General features: G+C 38.9%; 1 protein-coding gene across 1 annotated transcript; it reads left to right on the top strand.

Moving 5' to 3' along the window:
• Window positions 1–5,964: 5,964 nt before the first annotated feature.
• LOC139133583 (uncharacterized) lies at window positions 5,965–9,890 on the top strand. Its single transcript, XM_070700316.1, has 6 exons — window positions 5,965–6,352; window positions 7,207–7,417; window positions 7,968–8,078; window positions 8,512–8,569; window positions 9,290–9,299; window positions 9,741–9,890. The coding sequence occupies exons 1-6, from the start codon at window positions 6,296–6,298 to the stop codon at window positions 9,888–9,890; spliced, it is 597 nt and encodes a 198-aa protein (XP_070556417.1). The 5' UTR covers window positions 5,965–6,295.
• The last annotated feature ends 14,362 nt before the right edge of the window (window positions 9,891–24,252 follow it).

The following is a 24,252-nucleotide window of genomic DNA, read 5'->3' on the forward strand; positions in this document are numbered from 1 at the left end:
GCAATCTTTGCAAAATCTTTGATAAAACGACGATAAAAGCCAACACATCCTAAAAATGCACGAACCTCTGAAACATTCTTGGGGACGGGGAAATCTCGAACCGCACTCACCTTTTGCGAATCGACTGAAATACCATTTTCATCGAGGAGATGGCCAAGAAATTTAACTTGTTTCTTACCGAAAGAACACTTTTGAGGACGAAGTTTCAACCCAGCCTCACGAAGGCGAGACAAAACCGCGTCGACATGTTGTAAGTGTTCGTCAAACGTTCTTGAGAAGACAATCAAATCATCAATATACACTAACACATAATGCCATAACATATTCCTGAAAATAAATTGCATAGTACGTTGGAATGAATTAGCTGAATTTCTCATACCTTGGGGGAGTCGATTAAATTCATATAAACCATCGTGACAAACAAAGGCCGTTTTGTGTGTGTCCCTTTCGTCAATGGCGATTTGCCAAAAACCGGACATCATATCTAAAGTCGAAAAGTACTTGGGATTTTGGTCACCGATCATTTCAAGAGATTCTGTAAGGTTAGGGATAGGAAATACATTTGGTTTTGTGAGGGCATTGACCTTTCTGTAATCAACACAGAACCTAAATTCCCCTGAGGGTTTGGCCACCATCACGACCGGGCTTGAGTATTGCGACGTACTTGGCGAAATAATACCCTGGGCAAGTAAATTATCAATCTCTTTCTCTATGATTTTGCGTTTTTCTGGACTAACTCGGTATGGCGGCATTTTAACAGGTTGAGCATCTGGAACTAATTCAATTCTATGTTTTATCACATCACAATAACCCAATTTCTTATCATCATCAACAAACGCATGGCGATTTTTCCATAACACTTCTTGTAAACATTTTGTTTGTTGATCACTTAGAAATGAATCACTAAAATCAAAATTACTTAAAAACCGTTGTCGGACACTTTCATGTATTGAATCATTTTGAATTTTATCGATTTCAACATCCAAATTATGAATTGTGGCACCCCCGGGAAGTAGACGAAAAATCCCCAATTTGGTCCCTTTTCTTATGTAAACATCCCCTTCATTTGCATTCACCAACCTTATCGGAACTTCGCCCCTATCTGTCATAGACAATACACGTGCTGTCGCGACTCCCAAGTGGCTTAAAGTTTTTGTGTTTTCTGTATGTCCAAGAATTCCATCGGGCATACGACCATTGAACTTGCCAGAAATTTCACATTCTGAACGAGATGGAATGGTAAAGCCCTCGGTAGCCTTGACAACCAATGAGGAACGAAGTTTCAATTTCTTACTGGCAACATCAATTACAGCTCTATACTTCGACAAAAAATCAACACCAATTATTAATTTCTGCTTTAAATTTTCAACTAAATGAATTGACATCAAAACTTTCTTACCAGCAACATTAACACGTACATTTATAACACCCTGAATTGGAATTTGACGATCATCAGCTAATTTGATTGCATTATAATTTGATTTATGAATTCTAAAATTACTTAACTTTGGAATTTCGGACAACAAACTCATTGGAGCAACTGTAATGGCAGCCCCTGTATCAACTAGTGCTGAAATACTACGATTCATTATCTTAACATCAATAACATTAATACCTTGTACGCCATTATCATTAATATTAAATTACATACACTCTTAACATCATCATTATCCCCTTTATCCGGCCGTTCACAGGCATATTTTCCCCTATTTTTCAACCAATTACCTGCCGGCTTCATTCGTTTTTTTCTTGATATTGTCGCCTCCCTGCTGGACAATTACGAGCAATATGCCCAGTCTGACCACAATTGTAACAAGCTTTGACACTTTGCCCATTATTCTTACTCGGACAGGCGGAACTAATATGCCCAACACCCCCACAAGTATAGCAAATTACATTGGAATTGACTTGACGATTTGTAAAAGTCTGTTGTCTTCCATTGTTCCTGAAATTTCGGCTATTTTGTTGTTGATATGAGTTCTGTCTCTGGTCATAATTATTACTAAAATTCGAACGTACCGTATTTTCGCTTTGTATCGGTCCTGGTTTCACTGCATTCGTTGCCACAGCTTGCGGTTGGGTTGCGTTCTTTTCTTCAACCAGTCTTTTATTCTGTTCTGCCAGCATCATGACGATCTTTGTCAATTCCGACGTCGATGTACTATCCTCATCAGGCAAATCAACCACTAGTTCTCCCGTCTTGGCGGATGCGAACGCTGACCTAAAGTCTTCAGGGTCCCTTCCAGCGACGAATTTCTTCAACTTGGGACGTAATCCCTGGAGAAAAGCGCTTAGAAGTTCGGCATCGCCGCGGCCATATCGATCACACTTGTCTTTCAAACGACCTGCAAATGTCTCCACAGATTCATTTGGCCCCTGTCGAATACTGCGAATTTCTTCGTCATTTCTCCACCTTGGTGCTTGTCGGGTAAATCGCTCGAGAAAAACAGTTCTAATGGCATCCCAATTGTCTAAAACAGCCGGTGGTTGCGAGTTGAACCAACGCTCTGCTTCGTCAGTCATTAGTAAACCAAAAATGTCACGTACGTTGGCTGGTCGCATTTGCCTCAAGTTTATGTACATTTCAAATTTTCGCAACCATTTCTGAGGACAGTCACTCTCTCGTCCAGAGTATCTGGCAGGCATGAAATTCGCACCTATACTCATATTATCAAACTGCCTACCTAAATTGTCCATATCGGCGATCCGTTCTCGTCTCTCTCTGTCATGTAAACCCTCGACCTGTTGAACCAAATCTTCGATACGCTGTTGGATGTCACCATATAGCTGATCTTGCTGGTTACCGTGTACGTCTGCTGGTTGTGCCATCTCTTGTTCTTGTCTCCGATCGATTCTGCTACCAGATCTCAGTATCATAAAGCCGTGCTACTTCAGTTTACCCGGATTCTCCACCAATTTGTCACGGCTGTACTTTCACTAGCTCTTGGTTGAGGTACCGGTCTGGGATCGTAATGCTTTCAGTAACTGAAGCTTGACACCAAAGTTGTCGGTTGTAAGCACAACTTCAATCTTTATTACTAAACACCGTTCTCAGCTCCGTTCCGTTCCGTTCTACTCTACTTCTAAAAAGTGTACAACTTAAATAGTTTCCAAATCTACATATTATAATGAATGACTCAAGCTACAATTTTAATTAAATACAGATCATGTCGGAAAATATTAAAGGACAGGAAATATTGTCAAAACAGGACGAAGTGTTCTTTCAACACGAAGTTTGAGTCAACGTCAACCTCCGGTCACTTCTAATGAGTTTAACATCTGTTAAAACAATCCATCACTCAACACAAGACAGTGACGGTTACTTCAAGGTTGTGAACGTAAACAGTCTTAGTGAGTAATAGGAAACTACAATCGTCAAGGGAATAAGCATAGGAACTCAGTGTAGTTTTGGAGGTTACTGTGAGGTTACTAGAGTTCAAGTGAATTACTACAAGTTTTAAAACTATGAAATCCTGGGAAAAGGGAAAGGAAGCGAAAAGGAGGGCGTTACAAAAGTATCAAACTGCACTCTTCATCACGCCCTTCATGGCCGCGCATTTTATCAAATATTGGTGGCAGACTTGGAATGGAACTGCGTCTTGAGTGATGCGCAGCTTTCGGTCGCTTCTTCTTCTCCGTCGTCTTCGATTTCCGTTTCTCGTTGAGCTTTGGCAGACATGTTGGATACGACACTTGATCTGCGCAGTCGCGATGATCTTCATTCCTTGACCTTTCTCTGGCGATTTGTCTCTCTTGCGGGTGCTGGTGTGGGTATCGTGTTTTACCTTTACTGGCCCGTCAATGTTGTCGTGCGATACGCCGCAAGTATGGAGAGTCATTTTTGCTTCAGTTCGATGAGCTTTCCTCATTGGTCTACTCAAGGTGCACATTGGCGACTGATGCCGTATGTTGTGGGTTCGAATCCGATTGAAAACTATCCGTATTGGTGGGTGCAGCAAAGGAAAGTGGCGTTTTCCGTGAACGATTGACGAAGTTCTTGCCGGAATACCAGCTGAGCTGTATTTCTCCGTCACACGATTGCGAACTGTTTCTACATTCCACCAGTCAGCTGAAAAAATACAAAATGAATTCTATTTTATGTTCTGCAGATGGATTCAGTTTCAGCAGATTGTAACCTGTCCATTGCCCGAAAAAGAGAGTTAAAGAAATTAAGTGACATAGAAGGTTGAATTGTTCGGTCGTACATGAAATTAATGTCTTCGGTGCAAAGCCCCCACGAAATGTGTATGGTCGTAATTTTGGATTTTGATATTAATAATGACATGTTCACAGCATGCATGTATCGTTGGTGGAGACGTGTAATGTTTTTCGAGAAACCCTTCCCGTTTTCTTTCGTGAGGTTGGGTATCCATAGGTTGGATGCTGTGGGTTCACGGGTTTGCATTTAAAAGTTAACAGTTATCGTTTCCTTGTAAATAGGTCTAACTAACCATGCAAATAAATGTAACCGTTCCAGAGTGAGCTATCATTTCTTCACCCTGTCTAACAGTTGTCCAGGAAAGCACCGACCTCTTAAATGGAACGGTCGTCGGAGCTGCGCATGTGCGACTTTATTGTTTACAAACAATTTAATTCATTCACGATATATCGATGCATCATGTAAACATAGCTGGAACATTTAAATTTTACGATGTGCAATATGACAAACATGTTTTAACTTTCATCAATCGCCAACGTACCTTTGGATACGGTGTTCACAGCGGTCGTAGGGGTCCCTAGCGACCTTTGAGCGCATTCCAACGACCGCCTCCCTTTAAATCGATTCCAGAGATTTACAATGCATACAATGTGGATATTTCGTTTTAGACACGTGTGTGTACGCAGTTGCTTCCCAAACAGACACGAGAAAATCAAGGCTAAAAATTAAAAGACAAATGTACTTACTAGCAACATATCTTCGTTGTTGACTTTCGTTTACATTTGAAATACATGGTTTGTCTGAATATTTCCGCGAGGGATGGTAATTCCCTAGAGTAGGACGTAGACTTCGACAATTGAGGAAGTGGTTGCATGGTATTCCGGTGACGAGGCGCCTCGATGGTGGGTCTGGGAGATAGTATTCCATTAGATTGTCATAAGTTCCAGCATACAGCATTTCGGGTGACGGGTCAAGGGAAATATCTTCCACTGTTTTGACATCGCGCGTTTCCAAACTTGCACTTGCGCCTGAAATCATAATTGAACGTCTTGATGAAAATGATGATAATTCAAAACGATGCCACAGTGCTATCATTAATACGTCTTTGAGAAAAATTTACGGCGACAGCTTACAACGACTTCGTGATTGAAACAGCTGCAGACAGAATCACTTGTCAAAGATCCGACCGCAATTAAGAGCGATGAACACAGGAGCAGACGACAAAATCTGTCTGATTTTCTCTCGGTAGCGGCTATCGTCACAAGCGCGATGCGATGTGTTAATGAACCGACAATCGCATTTAAGCGACAGGAGTACCGAACAGAAAAATTATTCGTATTACGAACACATGTCACACTTGTGAGCGAACCATGTTTTATTTAATATATGAAAATGATAGGTCATAAACGACAAGCAAAGGTATTGAGTATAATGATACACGGATATTATGTAAGACCTCTCGGTGACAAATTAGTATACTTGGCGGGGAACGAACCGAACGAACCATGATTATTATTTACGCTCAATAGCGAGTGCAGCGAGAGCAGCGCTGGACCACTCGCGCAGCAAGCACTTAAGGACGGGGACTATGTACGAAAATCGACGTCTGCGCAGGTGTTGCGCAATATTTATGTCGTAACAGAGTGAGCTAAATATCGCAAAAGGAGATTATTTGCGACATCTTAAATTTAGGCTGTGTTACGCATAAATGAAGGTAAACGTATTAACTTGATGACGGTTTGTATGAATGATCAAATTAATTATGTGACGATAAAATATTGTAAATTTTCATGATATGGCATCGATGTGATCGATTTAAGAAGGTACCGTAAATGGACTGGACCCTGCGTATCATACCGCCATTAGCCATCAAACTACGTCGCGCTATCAGTGAAACTATGTCGTTTGGTCGTGCCAGTCGGCTGAAAGTCACAGGTAGATTCACTACCAAAGCAACACAAACAGAGCCAGAAGAGTTTGTGAGGCCCTCAAGGATAAATGGCAATCCTCTAGTCATGAAAATTTAAAATCTGATACTCTTGTCGAGTCGACTGCGGCCACAACGGCTGACGACCATTGCTATGTTTGCTCGTGCAACTCGGTTCCGGAACCCATATGAAGTAGTCATATGTGAATATGATGAAGTCTACGATCCTTGGCGGCCAACAACCTACAGTGCCACGAGGAGAGATGGTAGGCGAATTGTTGATCTTGGTATCCTTGCAGATGGTTTATCTGGCTGCAAGCAATGCAGCATGGCGTTACGGATGACCGACACTATCATGGTCTGGGCATGGAAAAACTGGGTAGCTGGCTGCTTGTCAGGTGTTGCAACCTCATTTGTAATTTTATCAACGTTATTCCCCTTGGCCTGAGACACGGACCAAATAAAACGATTTTGGATGTAAATACCAAACTTGCAATTGGTAAGTACGAATTTTTTACTTTTTTTTGTTTCATGCACGCGCGCGAGTGCCAAGTCTCACGTTTACCTCAAAGCGAACAGATGAGATGGCTTGATAATATAGTCAGTGCATAGAAACGCTAGTTTTCCATAAGCTGACAGTAACACTGGACTGGTCATAATGCGACTCAAGTGTTATATTTATGCCAGAATTACAAACATTGTTTCAAACCAGCCCAGTGATCATGTGATGTGGATCGAGTTAGCATCAATCTACACATTGCTTATGGTCATGGCACATATTTATAGAATTTTTCAGGGACAATGAGACTACCGTTACTTCCTTTCATAGTGTCATCAATTTGGATCTGTCTAGCCACTCTAGGAAGCTATTTATGTAGTTCTTCTTATCACAAAGTACCCTGAAGTGTTGGCTTTTGGAGTTGTATTCTCACACTTTCCCTGGACATGAAGTATAATTACTTCTATTCTGTGAGATTTTGGTAAATACAAGAAATTGTATCTTATGACCATAAATAATTTCAAACTGGAGTCGAGACAGCCCATTCAGTTAACAATACAACAAAAATATTTCAAAAATTTATACTGATGTCATTGTAAACTTGTCATTGTTTTGCCATAGGTAAATGAACGGATTGTCATGTCTCCAGGGAAGTATTGTGTGTCACGTGCGTCCTATCTGGATAATCAAGAAAGAAAGAGACGGATGAAGAGCCAGACCCGGTGTGCCAAAAAACATCGTATCAAGCTGAAGGCAAACAAGTGTTTACGACAGAGTGTCCAAGAACTCCGTGAAGGTGACACATACACAACAGGAATTGACCTTGTTCAAAGTAATTACTTGTTTAATCTTGTTTATAATTGATTTGAATGAAAGTTTGGATTCAGATAGATGTAGATGAATGATTTTAGAATCAATGTAAAATGACTCTAAATTGCTAATAGTTGAATGCTTGTATTGATATGGCTCCCTGCATATACTGACTTACCTTTCAACTCAATGTCATAAAACTGATGAAACATATGCATATAGGTTTGTAGTAAGTTTGACATTTATTGATGTGGTAATATTGTAAGTGAACACACAAAAACCTAATGCTTACATTATGACATGTACCATTTCATCTACAAGTGTGCACATAGTCATTGAGTGACCTGATGTACTCTATCATTTGCTGGATGGCAATTTTTTTATTTGCATAATTGTAGAACTAGTTACTCAGTTCATGTCTGCTTAAAGTTTGTGATTTGCCAAATACCTAAAACATTTAGCCATGGACCATAGGCTGTACTATTCTGTGAATATTCTGTTTCATTAGATATAAAAACTGAATCATTCATTCCCATATATTTTATCTGTATCTGTTTCTATTTTTTATTCAGAAACCCAAGATATACACGAGATACCTTCCCTCTCTACAGATCCTGTTCCACAACCAATAGAATTGACTGATCAACCTGTAGTGTATTTTGACCTGGAGACTACTGGATCAGGTAGGTGTTGTTGTTATCAATGTGATAATACGTGTTGTTTAATCTGATATTGCAATCATTTCACTACTTCATTGCAATGCCTTTAGAGGCTACAATGGCTATTGAACTGTACACACAATGATCAATCATTAAACTGAAGCAAATTTTTACTGGCAACAGAACAAGTTCACCCATGATTCAAATTTCTGACAGCATTATTTTAATGATCATGACTTGCTTATCAAAATCAGCAATGGTTTACAGACAATAGTTAGATGACATTATTTTATACCAACAAGACAATCAATGCCTCAAGTGTCAGTTTCAGTTTATTACTCATCTCCCAGGGCAAAGTCTGACTCAGCAAATGAAATTTTCATTGAAATTTACTGTAATCCAAAATAAAATAAACAAATCATGTTGCCATTTGTCATGAGTTTTTTTTCTTTTTCAGCAAGAACATCAAACATAACACAGCTTGCTGCTGTTGGACCGAAAGGGTGTCGGAATGTGTAAGTAATACCAAAGATGCCAATAAGTGAACCAGCATCAAGAATGACCGGTCTTGCAATGAACAATGGAATCCTAACTCAGAATGGAAAATCTGTCGGTGCATGCAGTTCCTGTAATACAAGCATTATTGACATTGTGTGACTTTCTTGGACCAGGGTGTTGTATTCTGGTTGGACTTAACATCAAGTCATTTGATTGTAGAGTTTTATATAAAGCTACTGTAGCAACAGATATGGTTGATCAGTTCTCTTCACACATTGCTGGCTTTGTTGATTCGTATAAGGTCTTTAAAACGTCAAAACTGATTTTGAAAAGTACTCACAAGTTGAGCTTGTTCAAAATTTGTAGGAGAAAGTTACAGTGCACATGATGCTTTAGCAGATGTGAAAGGTTTAAAAAACTTATTGAAAAGGTACAGCCATCTTTTGATGAGTTGACATTTACATGGGAGTTTGTGAGGGAGTATGTAGAGCATGCAAAGGCAACAAGCCTAAACATGCAAACCTTACATACTCTTGTACTCAAAGGGTATATAAGTAAATGTATGTGTAAGAAAATTGCAAGCAGTGGCCTTGCTATGGGCCATTAGAGCTTGCATTGCTCAGGAAAGGTGAAGAAGGCATTGAATTGTTGTTGAAAGTGAAAAATCAAAATAGAAAAGAAAGGGTGACAAAATCAAAACAAGTTATCAATAATATTTGTAAATTTTTCTCTCACAGAATCAATACTGTTTGTCTAGCATCATAACTTTGAAATTTATGGAAAATTCCATGCTGACTTGTGTTAGATATTTGATAACTTTAACTGTTAAAGTTCTCCTGACATGACAAACCCATCTCAATTGCATTAGCAAACTTAAGTATAAATAATAGGTGAAATAAATTCATTACTGTTGAAAACTGTATTGTTGACCCTAGATTAGACACTTTTTCACCCAATCACAGCGATTTGAAAGAACCCACCTAAAGACCTGAAGTGCTCTTTTGGTGATTTTACAAATACGGAAGTGACGCAAATACAAACACAGTACCGCTGAGCCTAGCCAAGACTGTAGACGTCCCTAGAATTTGGAAGATTATCATGTTCAAAAAGTTCTGACATGCCAAATTGCTGTATATGTATCGCAGCAGAGTGCTCAATGTTTCCAAGTGATTGTGTTTCATTATTAAGTTTTCAAAGTACCCAGGATTATTTGAAATCTGGGTTGCAAGTGCAGTGCCTGAAGCAGAACTGGACACCTATCCAGTACCCGCAACTTGTGTTGTGCATGCAGTGATCATGCATTTGAGGCTGCTGCTTCCAAATCTGCACCAGATCTGAAACAGTGAAAGCTATAGTACTAGGATTCAAATACTTTCTGCCATTCTCATTGTTAGGAATTTGGCTTGTGAGGCAAAACACAAAACATGTTGAATATTTTTGCAAAACTTCGCAAAATGAAAAACACTAAAAATCACCCATACACGAGAATGGCTGAGCAAGCAGCCTCAAATGAAATTTTGCTCGTCTACTGAGCTACTTTCTCTTGCAGGCTTATAGGGTGTCATTTGCTGTCAATCTGTGATATTTACTTAGAAGTTATTGCTGTCCCATTTTTAACTACTATAGTCTATAGAAGCTATTGGGATGGGTATCCGTCCAGTGTCAGTCTGTATGTATGTATGTATGTCCGTTTGTGATGCGTCCGTCCACTCAAATATCTTGAGAACCGCAGTACTTACTGATTTGATATTTATCTTAATGTAATATATTGAAATTATGATGAAATCTTCAATTTTTTATTTTTGCAGCTAATTTTACCATTTTTTGTCAGGCCATCCTGAAATGAGCTATCAAATATATCAACCTTCTCCATCCATACATGTGTCACAAAAAGTTATTCTCTACAGAACACACCAGAGCTGTGTCAACTGTTGGGTCGTTTGTTTTTTTAAAACCGCTGGTATAAATATTCGGTTAACAGGTCCCTAGGATGACCTTAGTGAGATAACTTCATACAGTCAGGAAATACTTAATTTTGTATCAATGTTATCCTCAGCTGGTTTGGAAATGTCACTCATGTCAACACTCTGTTCACTAACGTAGTCATTCCGGTATTCAAATTACAAATTTTCTTATAACTTAAAATCATTTTACACATTGGAATATCTATTTGCATATAAACCAGTCATTTTGAGGTCATTTACAGGTCATGCAGAGCTGTTGAGACAATACAGAAAGATTTTGTAGAATATTTATTGTACATACTATGCTTGGTATTATGACATCTAACTATGCCTTACTTAACAATCTATTGTATCTTGAAATACTTTTAGTGTGTATGCACAGTTGGCTTGGTGATTCATTCTCCATCTTTTAGTCACTCCAGAGCAAATAAGTAAATACAGCATAATATTTATAAAATATTGATATAAAATATTTATCATATAATATTGATTATATAGAAGATATCATACTATGATGTAAGTATATATGAAGTAAGCAATAAAGCAACATTATCAGTAAGTCAAACCCTGCTTATGCACTTTTTTCTACACTTGTGTAAAGGACACCCTGTAACTCAAAAAATAACACTTGAAACTTCCTCAATATTTGTTGACATATAACCAATGCAACAAAATAAGCAAAAATTAGAAAAATGACAATATTCTCTGATAATTTTTGAGCATGTACTTTGCTAAACCCTTTTTTTCCCTCATGTTTTTGTTGACATAATTGATCAAAGAAACTATATATTCAAAAATCAGAAAAATGACAATATTCCATGACAGGTTTTGAGCATGTTCCTTTGCTGAAAGTGTCAAAATGTGAGAAAAAGGCCATTTTGTTAAAACAAACATGGGGTAGGGGTACTTTAGGGACCCTCAAACTTCAAAAGTAGCATGGGAACTCCACTTTTTCTGTCGATATTTATTGACATAATTGATCAGAGCATATTATATTCAAAAATAAGAAAAATGACGATATTCCCTGACAGGTTTTGAGCATATTTCTTGCTGAAATTATCAAAATGTGAAAAAAGGCCCCTATTCAGCTATGGGAAAAACATGGGGTAGGGGTATTTTAGGGGCCCTCTAACTTCAAAAGTAGCATGGGGACCCCCCTTTTATCTGTTTATTTTTGTTGACATAATTGTTCAGAGCACAATATATTCAAAAACCAGAAAAATGACAATATTCCCTGACAGGTTTTGAGCATGTTCTTTGCTGAAAGTATCCAATTTGGAGGAATAGGCCCCTTTGTAGTTGAAAAAGCATGGGTTAGGGGTAATATAGGACCCCCTAACTCAAAAAGTAGCACGGGGACCCCCCTTTTTCTGTTTATTTTTGTTGACATAATTGTTCAGAGCACAATATATTCAAAAACCAGAAAAATGACAATATTCCCTGACAGGTTTTGAGCATGTTCTTTGCTGAAAGTATCCAATTTGGAGGAATAGGCCCCTTTGTAGTTGAAAAAGCATGGGTTAGGGGTAATATAGGACCCCCTAACTCAAAAAGTAGCACGGGGACCCCCCTTTTTCTGTTTATTTTTGTTGACATAATTGTTCAGAGCACAATATATTCAAAATTCAGAAAAATGACAATATTCCCTGATAGGTTTTGAGCCAGATCTTTAGTGAAACCAGCAAAACATACGAACAACAGGCCTGTCAGTAGTTGAAAAAGCATGGGGTTAGGGGCCTTACGAGCCCCTAACTCAAAAAGTAGCATGGGAACCCCCCCCCCCTTTTTCTGTTGATATTTGTTGATATAACTGATCAGAGCACAATGTATGAAAAAATCAGAAAAATGACAATATTCCCTGACAAGATTTGCGCATGTTCTTTGCTGAAAGTATCAAAATGTGAGAAAAGGTCCCTTAACACTTAAAATAGCATAGGTTGGGGTACTTTAGGACCCCCTAACTCAAAAAGTAGCACGGGAACCCCCTTTTTCTGTTTATTTTTGTTAATATAATTGATCAGGCCACAACATATGCAAAAATCAGGAAATTGACAATACTTTTAATTTTGAGTAGACCTCCACCTTAAGATAACGTACAATATTTGGAACGGATTGGAGAGCGCACCACAGGTCTTTACATGGACGCGGCCATTTTAACAACTTTGTCACGGATTGCTTGAAATAAAGGATGTCATCTACCACAAATCCTTCTCATCAGTGATTTTGCTGACAGGGGAATCTCTCTGTTCCAAAGACAATATCAAATTTGGTTCAAAGTGATTATTTAAGATATCTTTTACAGCCGTGTTACTTTATTGCTGTTGGTTCCCGATTTAAACAAGCTAACCCTTGCGAACATTGCCTAGGTCAATATGAACAGCCAATACAACCGGGAATTCAAAATCGCGTTGCGGAGCGCCACCAATGGCAATAAAAATTACTTGTCAACTTGGCATCAGGCATCCACTTTTCCAGGGCCCTATTACAACTTTAAACTGATCTAACCATACTATTTTCGTCGGTTAAAATTATTGCTTGGCATTTGAAGTTAAATTGCCGTAGCATTTTAAATAGATGTGGCTAAAATAAACCACGAACATAGTGACCAATACGCTAGCCTTGCACAATGACGGGTAAAATAGCATCGATGCCAATACCTTGCACAGACCTGTTACATATTAGCTCGCACGGTCGGACGCCCAGTAAAGGCGGCCGCTTGCAGCTCATATATACGCATGCGCCACAATAGTACGATAAGAATAAAATGTTTGACCGTACAGCAGCCGCAATTACGTCACGGCCTAGCTTCAAAGGTTTTTACTTAGAGTAGGATTTACAAGCAACAAAGTAAAATAATTCTATATCAACTGAAAAGAAATGAAAATCAATTAATAATCATTGAACTATTTTCGTTTCGGATAAAATTCCATATGCACGCTTGCAGCGGTCTTGTGTCAAGGCACTCTCCATACAGAGATCCAGTGCGGCGTAATTAATTATAACCTAGCGGGGTGGGGACGCACGGTCAACGACTCGGAGACCCTCTAGCTTGGTTAGAATCATCCACGTCGCACTCCAGTCCATCTCTGTGTGGCGATTGATGTCAAGGGTCACTGCAATGTCCGTATTAAGATTGTAGCGCGGTGTGGATAATTTTAAACTAGCTAGGGAGTCTCTGCAGTGGCGAGGCGGCGAGGATATCAACACCTGTTGCGAAGAGGAGTATTTTGAAATATCTTTATCCGAAGCCCATGTACTACGGCCAGTGAAATGTCACTTATATAGATGCGCGAGCTTATGGGGTTTAGGTCCCAGTGTGATTATGCCACATTCCCCTGAGAAGCCTACCAAATACAGTACCGCCCAGTAGCGTTTGCATCAGATACTCATAAAAGAGAAAACGTTACTGTAAGGTAACGTTAAAGGGATATAGTCGTCGGAACTGCGCTAAAAGGTCGTATGGAAACAATACGACCAATGTAAACACTGTAACCAAGGTATGATCATGTGATTGATAAAAGTTAAAACATGTCGATCAAAATCTACATCGTATAATTTAAATGTTGCAGCTATGATGATGACGCGCATCTAGATGTCGTGCACGAAATACATTGTTTTTAAACAATAAAATCGCACAGGCGCAGTTTCGACGACCGTTTCGCTTTAACCATGCTATATTTCAAAAATGAAGCAAAAGATTCCCCACGCAAATGCAGAGGCCCTTATATTCTAGAACACCTATAAGAATCGGGCGCGCTCACGTCACGTGACGCAAACACTCTTCGTCGCATCCGTCGGCGGCGGCTCACAAGCGTCGTTGTCCTATCCTCGGAGTAACCGTGTTTTAACTTGATAAACCACTACTTGTAGGAGCTATCCTTCGGTAATTAAAGGGTGATATAGCGTTGATTGCGATTTCAGGTTTGTTACTAAATATAGCTGCACGCGCGCGATATCGGACAATGCTGCCTAAAATTCGGACAAGTTTTGCGCGGTTGTTGGTGCAGTTTGTAGTGTGAACCATAAATTCATACGAATTACTGATACTTTTCCATTGTAACACTAGTAGGTTTTATTATCGTCGTTTATGCGGAAAATGCGGACAAATATTTAATTATGCATATTAATGAGAGAAAAATTACGTCATTGCGATCAGCGCTATTCGATGAGTGTTGAACTTCGAAATCAGCGAGAGTGTACCGGCACAAGGCAGACGGACATTTTAATCTTGCCGCCTCCAATCAAATGCTTAGCCTTTCAATTTTAGTTTTAAATTATTATTAAACGTCCAAGGCCCGAGACCTCTTGTTCAGAATACAAATTCAGCGTTTGGCAAATACGGTGGCTGGAGTGAGCAATCCAATGCAACATAATTAAACCCAAGGCGTAGAGATTCGGGTAACAGGTCGATGCTAATCGTTACCTTATATTTAATCCTTAATGTGTACGGTAAGATTTGATAAAATGCAGCGACGCCATTTTCGACAAAAAACTCTTAAATTTGTAGAAGTTTGTACTAGAATTAAATCACAGCCATCCCTACCCACATGTATTGAAATAGACAACCATCGAAGTGCACTTTGAATCATCCGAATCCGTGTGCGCATGCGCCATTTCACTACATAAACGAAATTGTGGTGCAACCAAGGTCAGAGGTGATGGATATATTTCAGTGCAGATCAGACCATTCAGTGAAGAAAATGGATGTAATATGATAAAAAACAAATATTGACTTGCCTCGTTCTTGTAACAGTATACACGTGTTTCCCCCTTGGGCCTGTACATAACCCAAAACAGTGCGTTTCCGTCAGTCTACAGACTCCCGAAACCGGTTTTCGCAGGTTAGAGGGTGTTAGAAGTTATTTTTGTGATAGTGGCTGAAAATTTACTGAGTACATCAATGAATCGAGGGATTTGAAATTTCACTCCATTTCGTTTTTCTTGCGTAATTTTATGCATCAAAAATGTACCTTATATCTTACAAAATTGTCGAAAACGTCAACTTTTCAGAGCGAGAGAAGATATCCAATGTCATTGAGTTAGCAAGCATTCCTCAAGTTTGTAGTGAAAGTAAATTGTATGATGAGACACTGCACCGCGCCATATTTGAAGATGTTGTCATCAAGGCGCGCTTGAATAAGGAAATCGCAAGTACAATGGAAAGCCGTAGCTGTGTTAAGTGACGTAAAATGATGATTTGATGAACATTTGTTATATAATGATGCACATTTGTTACATGGTGATGCACATTCGTCATATGGTGATTGGCATTTGCTATATGGTGATATGCATTTGTTATAAAGTGATTGGCATTTGACACATGATCATGAGCATTTGTTATATTCTGATGAACATTTGTTATATGGTGATGGGCATTTGCTATATGGTGCTAGGCATTTGTTATATAGTGATGGGCATTTGTTACATGGTGATGGGCATTTTTTATATGGTGATGTGCATTTGTTATATAGTGATGGGCATTTGTTATATAGTGATGGGCATTTGTTATATGGTGATGGGCATTTGTTATATAGTGATGGGCATTTGTTATATAGTGATGGGCATTTGTTTTATGGTGATGGACATTTGTTATATGGTGATGAGCATTTGTTCTATTGTGATGTTCATTCATCATCTTATAATGATGTAGGTTTTTACATGGTGATTTGCCATCGTTGTATTGAGATGTGGATATATTATGTTATGTTGTGTTGTGTGATTGTTTTTTTTTTGCGATGATGGTTCTTTATATTGTGATTTGGAGTCTTCGTGATAACGGTGACTGTAAACTTTTGATTCATGAGTTTCAAAATATTTAGTTGCATTTTTAAGGTAAATTTTAATCATGACACTTAATTTTCAAATGTCAAACTAAGAATTTGGTTTTTCAGCACTTAGTACGTTTATTGGTTGAAAATACCAGCATTCTATAGTACTGTAGGCCTTGAATATGTATATTTGCGGTATCTTCTGTGAGGCCATTAGTCTAGTACTCTGTCTAGGGAAGTTGTGTGTCGGATTTCCCGCCTGATCACCGACAATTACCCAAGAATTTGAATCATAGCAACCGGGCAGACGTGAACTTTGGACTGTGAACAACCCTGAACGATTGCTGTCGTATTAAGTGGACACCAGTTGAATGATATGAACTTGGACAGAGAGTGAGAGACGTGTTTCGAGTTTTCTTTTCCCATCATTAGAATTGCCGAGTGATCTTTGTAACCCCTTTTTACCTAATTAGTCACCTCCCCTCTCACACTATTTAAAACAAGTCATGCCATTCCAAGATCATGAACAAATTATAGAAAAGCTCTCAGCATGACTGAATGTCTTTGTCTCCCCTCTCGACCAGAGTCTAACAGTTTACGCTCACCCTGATGCAATAGTGACTATCGTCTTTCCATTCATAAAATCCGTACATGACAAAGACCTGACACTGCACAGTGATGTCTATTTTTTATCTTCAGCATAGATCGGACAAAACTCTATACTGTCAGCAATAAACCTCAAAATTACACGCTGCAACATATCTGTCGATATTAAGATCTTAGAAAATTTGCATAGGAACATTGACAAATTTATGTGGAGTTCGTCCACCCAAGAGTCGCCCAAGCCATATATTTCGGCTTAACTACTGTCTTGGCGCGAAGGACTGTGGCCTAAATATGGCGATGTCAAATGGGCCGGTGTAAAAGATACGCTGCAAGCCGTTTAATCTACAACGAACACGTCGGCCAATGAAGCGAAATAGCCTGGCAGTTCAGTATAACACAGAAGCAACTTCCGGTTCTCTTCCGGTAAGGCTGGTATACTTCTGTAAGCTACAATATATCCGTTTGATCAAAAATTGATAATATTGTGGCATACTGTAAGATCCAAAACATTGATATAAAAACATTCCACAGTAAAACTACTGCTACTACAAATGATGATAATTATTAAATGTTAAAAGGGTTCACGATGATAAGCGGCAAGTCTGTTAATGAAAAAAGACTCTAGCCATGTCTTTATAGCCCCGGTCTTACATGTACGGTAATCGAGTTCATGTCATTCATTTCGTGTTCACTCACTAGATAGCCGTGCAGTGTCCAGTACAATTGTTCAGAGTTCAGAATCTGCGACGGCCCTGTTGCTATCGTTGCAAATTCTTTGGGTAAGTGTCGCCTGTGGGCCGTGCGCCGGCTTTTTCTACCATGTTCGTTGTGTAGCGCCGGGCGGTGGCTCTGTTGCGCCGGCACACAGGCGTTCTGTTGACTGGGTAGTTAGTAAAGGTGTAGTTGATGCTACGTTTCGACGTTCTGTAGCCTCATTATAAGGTGTGAAACAGACTTATCCAGCCTGCAAATAAAACTGCCCGTTCTAGTCAAAAAATAAACATGAATCCTACAGTCAGTTACCTCGTTCGACGCGGAAGGCTCTCTACTGTCCAAAAAACACACTCATGTCACGATAAAATGAAAACTTTAGGAGAAATCTGCCGTGTTTTGACAAACTAGGCATTTCTGGCGTCCACCGTTGTAATAACGCAACTCATTATCATGATGGACGGTGTCCGCACGTAGAAAGTGGTGAATCTCAGTCTGATGCCGTTGATGGCGTTGCTCACGGACCAATCAGCGATGTGGACGGCGTTCCATTATGATAATGAGTTGCGTTATTACAACGGTGGACGCCAGCAATGCCTAGTTTGTCGAAACACGGCAGATTTCTCCTAAAGTTTTCATTTTATCGTGACATGAGAGTGTTGTTTGGACAGTAGAGTGCCTTCCGCGTCGAACGAGGTAACTGACTTTAGCATTCGTTTTTATATTTCGACTAAAACGGGCAGTTTTCTTTGCAGGCCGGATAAGTCTGTTTCACACCTTAGTGATAAGGCTACAGAACAGAACGTCACAATATAGCGTAAACTACACTTTTACAAACTACCCAGTCAACAGAACGCCTGTGCGCCGGGCCGGCGCTGCGCTACACAGCCAACAATGCAGAAACATAAAGCCGGCGCACAACCCGTCGGCTGAAAGTATTGCAGCTTCACGTAACTTTAAATGATTCGACCGTGAAAACCAAACACACAACTTCGCCAGACAGTTCTCCCTTGGGATTGCGCTAGGCTTCCGGCCTCTCAGAGCACGATTTCTTAACCCCGGTCGCACCGTAAAAATTATATTAGGCCAACGATGCTATATTACGAATGGTTATAATTTCAGTTATTCAAACGTAGCAAGTGATGATATACCTAATCTTAGTTATATTTTATTGTATCACATAGCTAGCTACCGTTTAGAAATTGAGTTTCATTATTCTAAACATTTCTTGAATACACAAATATTTATTTGCATCTCAAAAATAGGCGTTGTATGGTCCACATCACAACATGATGAATCCACATCACAATATAAAGAATGCGCATCACAATATAAGGAATGGCCATCACAGTATAAGGAGTACACATCACAATATGACAAATGCCGGTCATAATTTTAAAAATGCCCATCATAACATAACAAATACTCCTTAAAATAGTACAAGTACCCATTACTGTATAACAAATGCCTACCACTATATAACAAATGTACATCACCATATAACAAATGTGCATCACTATAAAACCAACCCGCATCACCGCATAAAAATACGCATTACCATATGACAAATTTATCACTATATAACAAATGCCCATCATCATACAACAAATGCACATCCTTATGTAACAAATACACATCACTATATAACCAATGAGCATCACAATATAACAAATGCCCATCATCATACAACAAATGCACTTCCTTATATAACAAATGCGCATCACCATATAAAAAAAGCCCATCACCATATAACAAATGAACATCACTACATAACAAATACACATCGCTATATAACAAATGCACATTACTATATAACAAATGCCAATTACTATATAACAAATGCCAATTACTATATAACAAATGCCCATCACCATATAACAAATGCACATCACTATATAACAAATGCCCATCACTATATAACAAATGCACATCACCATATAACAAATGCACATCACTATATAACAAATACACATCACTGTATAACAAAATCGCATCACTATATAACCAATGCCCATCACTATATAACAAATGCCCATCATCATACAACAAATGCACATCCTTATGTAACAAATGCACATCACTATATAACAAATTCGCATCACTATATAACCAATGCCCATCACTGTATAACAAATGCCCATCATCTTACAACAAATGCACATCCTTTGAACAAATACACATCACTATATAAAAAATGCCCATCACAATATAACAAATGCGCATCACCATATAACAAATGCCCATCACCATATAACAAATGTACATCACTATATAAAAAATGCCCATCACCATATAACAAATGCCCATCACCATATAACAAATGCCCATCACTATATAACAAATACACATCGCTATATAACAAATGCCCATCACTATATAACAAATGCACATCACCATATAATAAATGCACATCACTATATAACAAATGCACATCACCATACAAGGAATGTGCATCACCATATGACGAATGCGCATCGCCATATGACAAATGTGCATCACTATATAACAAATGTGCATCACTATATAACAAATGCACATTAACTAAACATTTTGCATCACTTAAGACAGCTACGGCTTTCCATAAGTACCTACCAATCGGGTCTTTAGCATCTGGCGTGTTCATAAATTCATTATGTAAGACAAGGCGGTTTAGGGGATTCATCTTCCACACCTGAAATGAGACGACCATCAGATTTCGAGAGGACTATAAAGCTAAACAATCAACAAAAGAACAATACAATTAACTTGTGATAACATATTCGTTCCATGAACACCCGCTATTCTATATATGGTTTCGTTCACTTTAGTTTTATCATAGCCAGTAGATCTAGGATCGAGATTTTTTACGGTCCAAGTCATTCACAATGTTAACAAGATTACAAAAAGGAATACAATTTAATGTAAGGTTTAATAGCGATGTATACTATTACATATTTGATAGTATTTCTCCTGAACATTAATTTTTCTTCATTTTACAAAATTTTGACTGTGATCAGCCAGACGCCAAAATTGCAGGTGTAACACGAAAATTAGACGAGTGGGTGTTACGTTAGTGAAACAACTTATTGTTTTCTTGTCGTTATTTTGAAAGTATGCCGAAATATGCAGTGTACCAGCCATGCCGACACATATGCTTGTGCACAGTTCAAAAAATTACGAGCCAGCGCCTAGCTGCACTTGGAACCGGACTATACCAACTGATTCTTTGTGTAAACAAAGGGGGCACCCATTTTACATCTAGCTTATATAGCATGTATGTTTCAAAGCCGGATGCTCCTCTGTGGTTGTGTTTCTATAGCCGTTCGAAGTGTAACTAGACGCCGTATAGTTTTTTGCCATCTGTGGGTTTGAATTTATGACACTTTGACATGATTTACCGGGAAGAAACCGCAATTCCAAAACAGGACTCAAATTTGAAAAAAATATAAAAGAAGAACAGCAATAATACAAGCGAGAGTTCTGACCAATTTTTGAATGGAGTATATTTATTTAATTCTTTCACTGCACAGATCTTCTATAGTATACTGGTGATCTCGTTGCCTTTTTTGTGCTTTGTGTGGAATATACTGACTAGCGTTCTGCAATAGCTTTCGTTGGCGTTTGTTGACATGGATTACCTTTGAAATACGCATACAGATGAAGAGCTTTGTGTTCAGCTGCAGCGTCGACATTTTCATTTATATTTTATTCACGTATGTGTATTTGGCAAAGTGATGATGATGACGATGATGATGATGATGATAATGATGATGATGATGTTGTTGTTGTTGTTGTTGTTGTTGTTGTTGTTGTTGTTGATTTTTATGTGCATTGTTACTGTTGTGGTTGTTGTTGTGAATGTACTAGCAGATCATGTTAATGGTTTACCTTCAGCGATGTGACACGTTACGTTTCCAGGAACATTGTCGTCTTTCAACTCCACAATTTCCACGTCATCGACTGATAGATCTTCCTGCAGTTTGAAAGCGGCTATGGGCTTCTCAACAACCAGTTCTGAGGACTGATCGGGTGAATCACGTGACTTGGACTTGAGGAATCGTCTGACGACGAACTGGCGGAGATGTCATTGTTTAAGATCACCGTAGACGGCACCTGTTAACGTTGAAAGCAATAAATAATTCATGTCCGTGCTTTTACGGAGGTAGTTTATCTCACGCAAAGGTTAATGGATCTAGCGGTCATCAACACAACAGGCTATGTGATATCATCACATGGAAACCAGAATAAAAACAAACAAACAAACAAACAAATAAGCGAGGAAACACACAAACATAAAAACAAACAAACAAATAAATACATTCATAAAAACAAACATAAACACATGTTTGACAAAACAATAGATTGAATAAGAATTGACATAAATGATGGACTGAACTAAACAACCATGCAACATATTCAGGATGTGACGTCCCGATTCAGTATCACTGCTAATACTCACCAAACTCCCAATAGGGATGTGACATAATGGTCGCCTGCGCCATGCCATACCGCAAATTAAAAGATCGTCTCACGGCCGATGAGTAAAAATTAGTAAACTAATTCTGATATTTTACGAGCTCGTCTCAATATGGTGTAAATGATTATGCAAGCCGTCGTGATCATTTTGTGACCTTATTCATCTTCATTTGTGTAATAATTCAGAAAGTATAATATTGTATTTGGATGAGGCTTAGATAGGATATAGAGGGGTAATTTTGGTAGAGTATAGCCTTTCTCGTCAGAGGCCAATTTGAAAAGCGTTGTCAGTATGTGACTTCGGGACGTAAGAAATAAAGGGTGTTAGCTTTGAAGACAGCCAGCCAGTGTTTGTATCTTCATGATCTCTCGCTGTCAGTGCCGCAGGAAACTATAATAAAGCCAATCTTCAAAAATAACGCTCGCCCCACTAAGACGAAGGGAACGTGACTTTTGAAATGACGTAATTGCGTGCGTTTTCAAGAGACAACAATTATAAAAAACAAATGTTATTATTACGAACAATGAATAAAGTTAATGTGTCCATTCGTACCACTTTATTTAACAAGCTGAAGTCACGAATACGCAGATAATGTATTGTCTGATTTTGATATTACGCTGACTACTAAGACGAAAAAAATACTCAAAAAACATAACTTCCATTTTGTCTCTATCTAACTTTAGGCTTTGTGAATTCACAAACTGTGTAAGTCCACACGTTAATAGACGATATTTTTGTTTGCTAGTTCCGCATTTGATGCTATTTGTTTCCACTTTGCACGTACAATTCGAACGGACTTGCGTCTAGTCTTAGACCAAATAGAAATGTCATACTAATATTAATCGCAGCCCCAGTAACTAGATGACACCTACTTCTGATCGTGCGAGGAAACTTCTCTGTAGAAGATGAAACTACAGTCTCTGACTGCGTATGCTGATTTTTTTCTTCTTTCTCATGTCGGATATTTGCCGAGGTATTCTTGGGGTTTCTCAAGTTACGTCGCTTTAGCCGAGCAGTATAAGGGTCGCGGCTATACGCCGACATACCTATGAGAGAGAGAGAGAGAGAGAGAGAGAGAGAGAGAGAGAGAGAGAGAGAGAGAGAGAGAGAGAGAGAGAGAGAGAGAGAGAGAGAGAGAGAGAGAGAGAGAGAGAGAGAGAGAGAGTGTTATCATGTTATCAAAGGCATTATGTTGTTCGTACCATTTTTATCAGAAAGAAGCAGAATCTTCGGAGATGATCAATTGGAAGCTTTTACACTAAAACTTACAATATCGAATGAACGTTGTTGGTAAATCTGGCCAAGTGTGATCCTACTCTTTTATGTACCCTCTCAGACTCATATAATAATATATTTAATTCTAGTCTTTTTCTCAGCACTTACATATGTCTTTAGGTACCAAATAATCAAATTAATCGAAAATGAAAAATTGTCGTCTGTATCCTTGAATAAAATTTGCGATAACTTTCGAAATGCCACGGCATTTATCAGAAAGGCTATTCCATTCCGGCGTTTTCCGCAAAGTTATTATAATAAATTTACCCTCAACAGTACCTTCTATATTGTCATCTAGTTCGCTTTCGTATTTTCTCACCGATTCTATCGATAAAAGAAACCATCTTCAGCCGCTACATCTCAACAAGGGTTAACACTTTTGCCCGAGCACAGCATAGCGTCAATTGCTCTGCGTTCCATTTTTCGATTTCTTTCACAATGGTTGCGTCACGCATTTTTTCACCACTCCCACCGTTCACGCTCACAGCGAGATAATGCGAGGGTCCCGTTCTTGCGATGCACCGTTCTAAACCACAGTGATTGCGCGCGAAGGATAATCGTAGACAATTTTACGAGCCAAGTTGTCTATTTCTGCGGAAGTGTGTTAGTGCCATTTTTTTGTAAGAAAAACAAAAAAAATATCGTAATAAAGGGACATTTCTAATCTTTACGGCCCTGATACGGCTTTTGCGGCCCGAGGTCGTACGGCGGAAGGGCCCGAGCGTGCGAGGGCCCGTACGCCGTACGACCAAGGGCCGCAAAAGCCATATCAGGGCCGTAAAGGTTTTATCATATACCTTATGGAATGATAAATATGTAGTTTACATAATATTCAACATTGTTTCAACTACTCATTCTACGGATGTCTTATGTAAGCTTATTTTTGGATGATTATCATGCAAATATGTCATCATGTCGAA

Source organism: Ptychodera flava, chromosome 5 (genome assembly GCF_041260155.1).
Source record: "Ptychodera flava strain L36383 chromosome 5, AS_Pfla_20210202, whole genome shotgun sequence".
Classification (NCBI taxonomy): Eukaryota; Metazoa; Hemichordata; class Enteropneusta; family Ptychoderidae; genus Ptychodera; species Ptychodera flava.

Coding starts and splice junctions, on each gene's coding strand:
- LOC139133583 (XM_070700316.1), top strand. CDS start 6,296: ATGATGAAGTCTACGATCCTTGGCGGCCAACAACCTACAGTGCCACGA. Junction 7,418..7,967: donor AGGAATTGACCTTGTTCAAA/GTAATTACTTGT, acceptor TTTTTTATTCAG/AAACCCAAGATATACACGAG. Junction 8,079..8,511: donor CCTGGAGACTACTGGATCAG/GTAGGTGTTGTT, acceptor TTTCTTTTTCAG/CAAGAACATCAAACATAACA.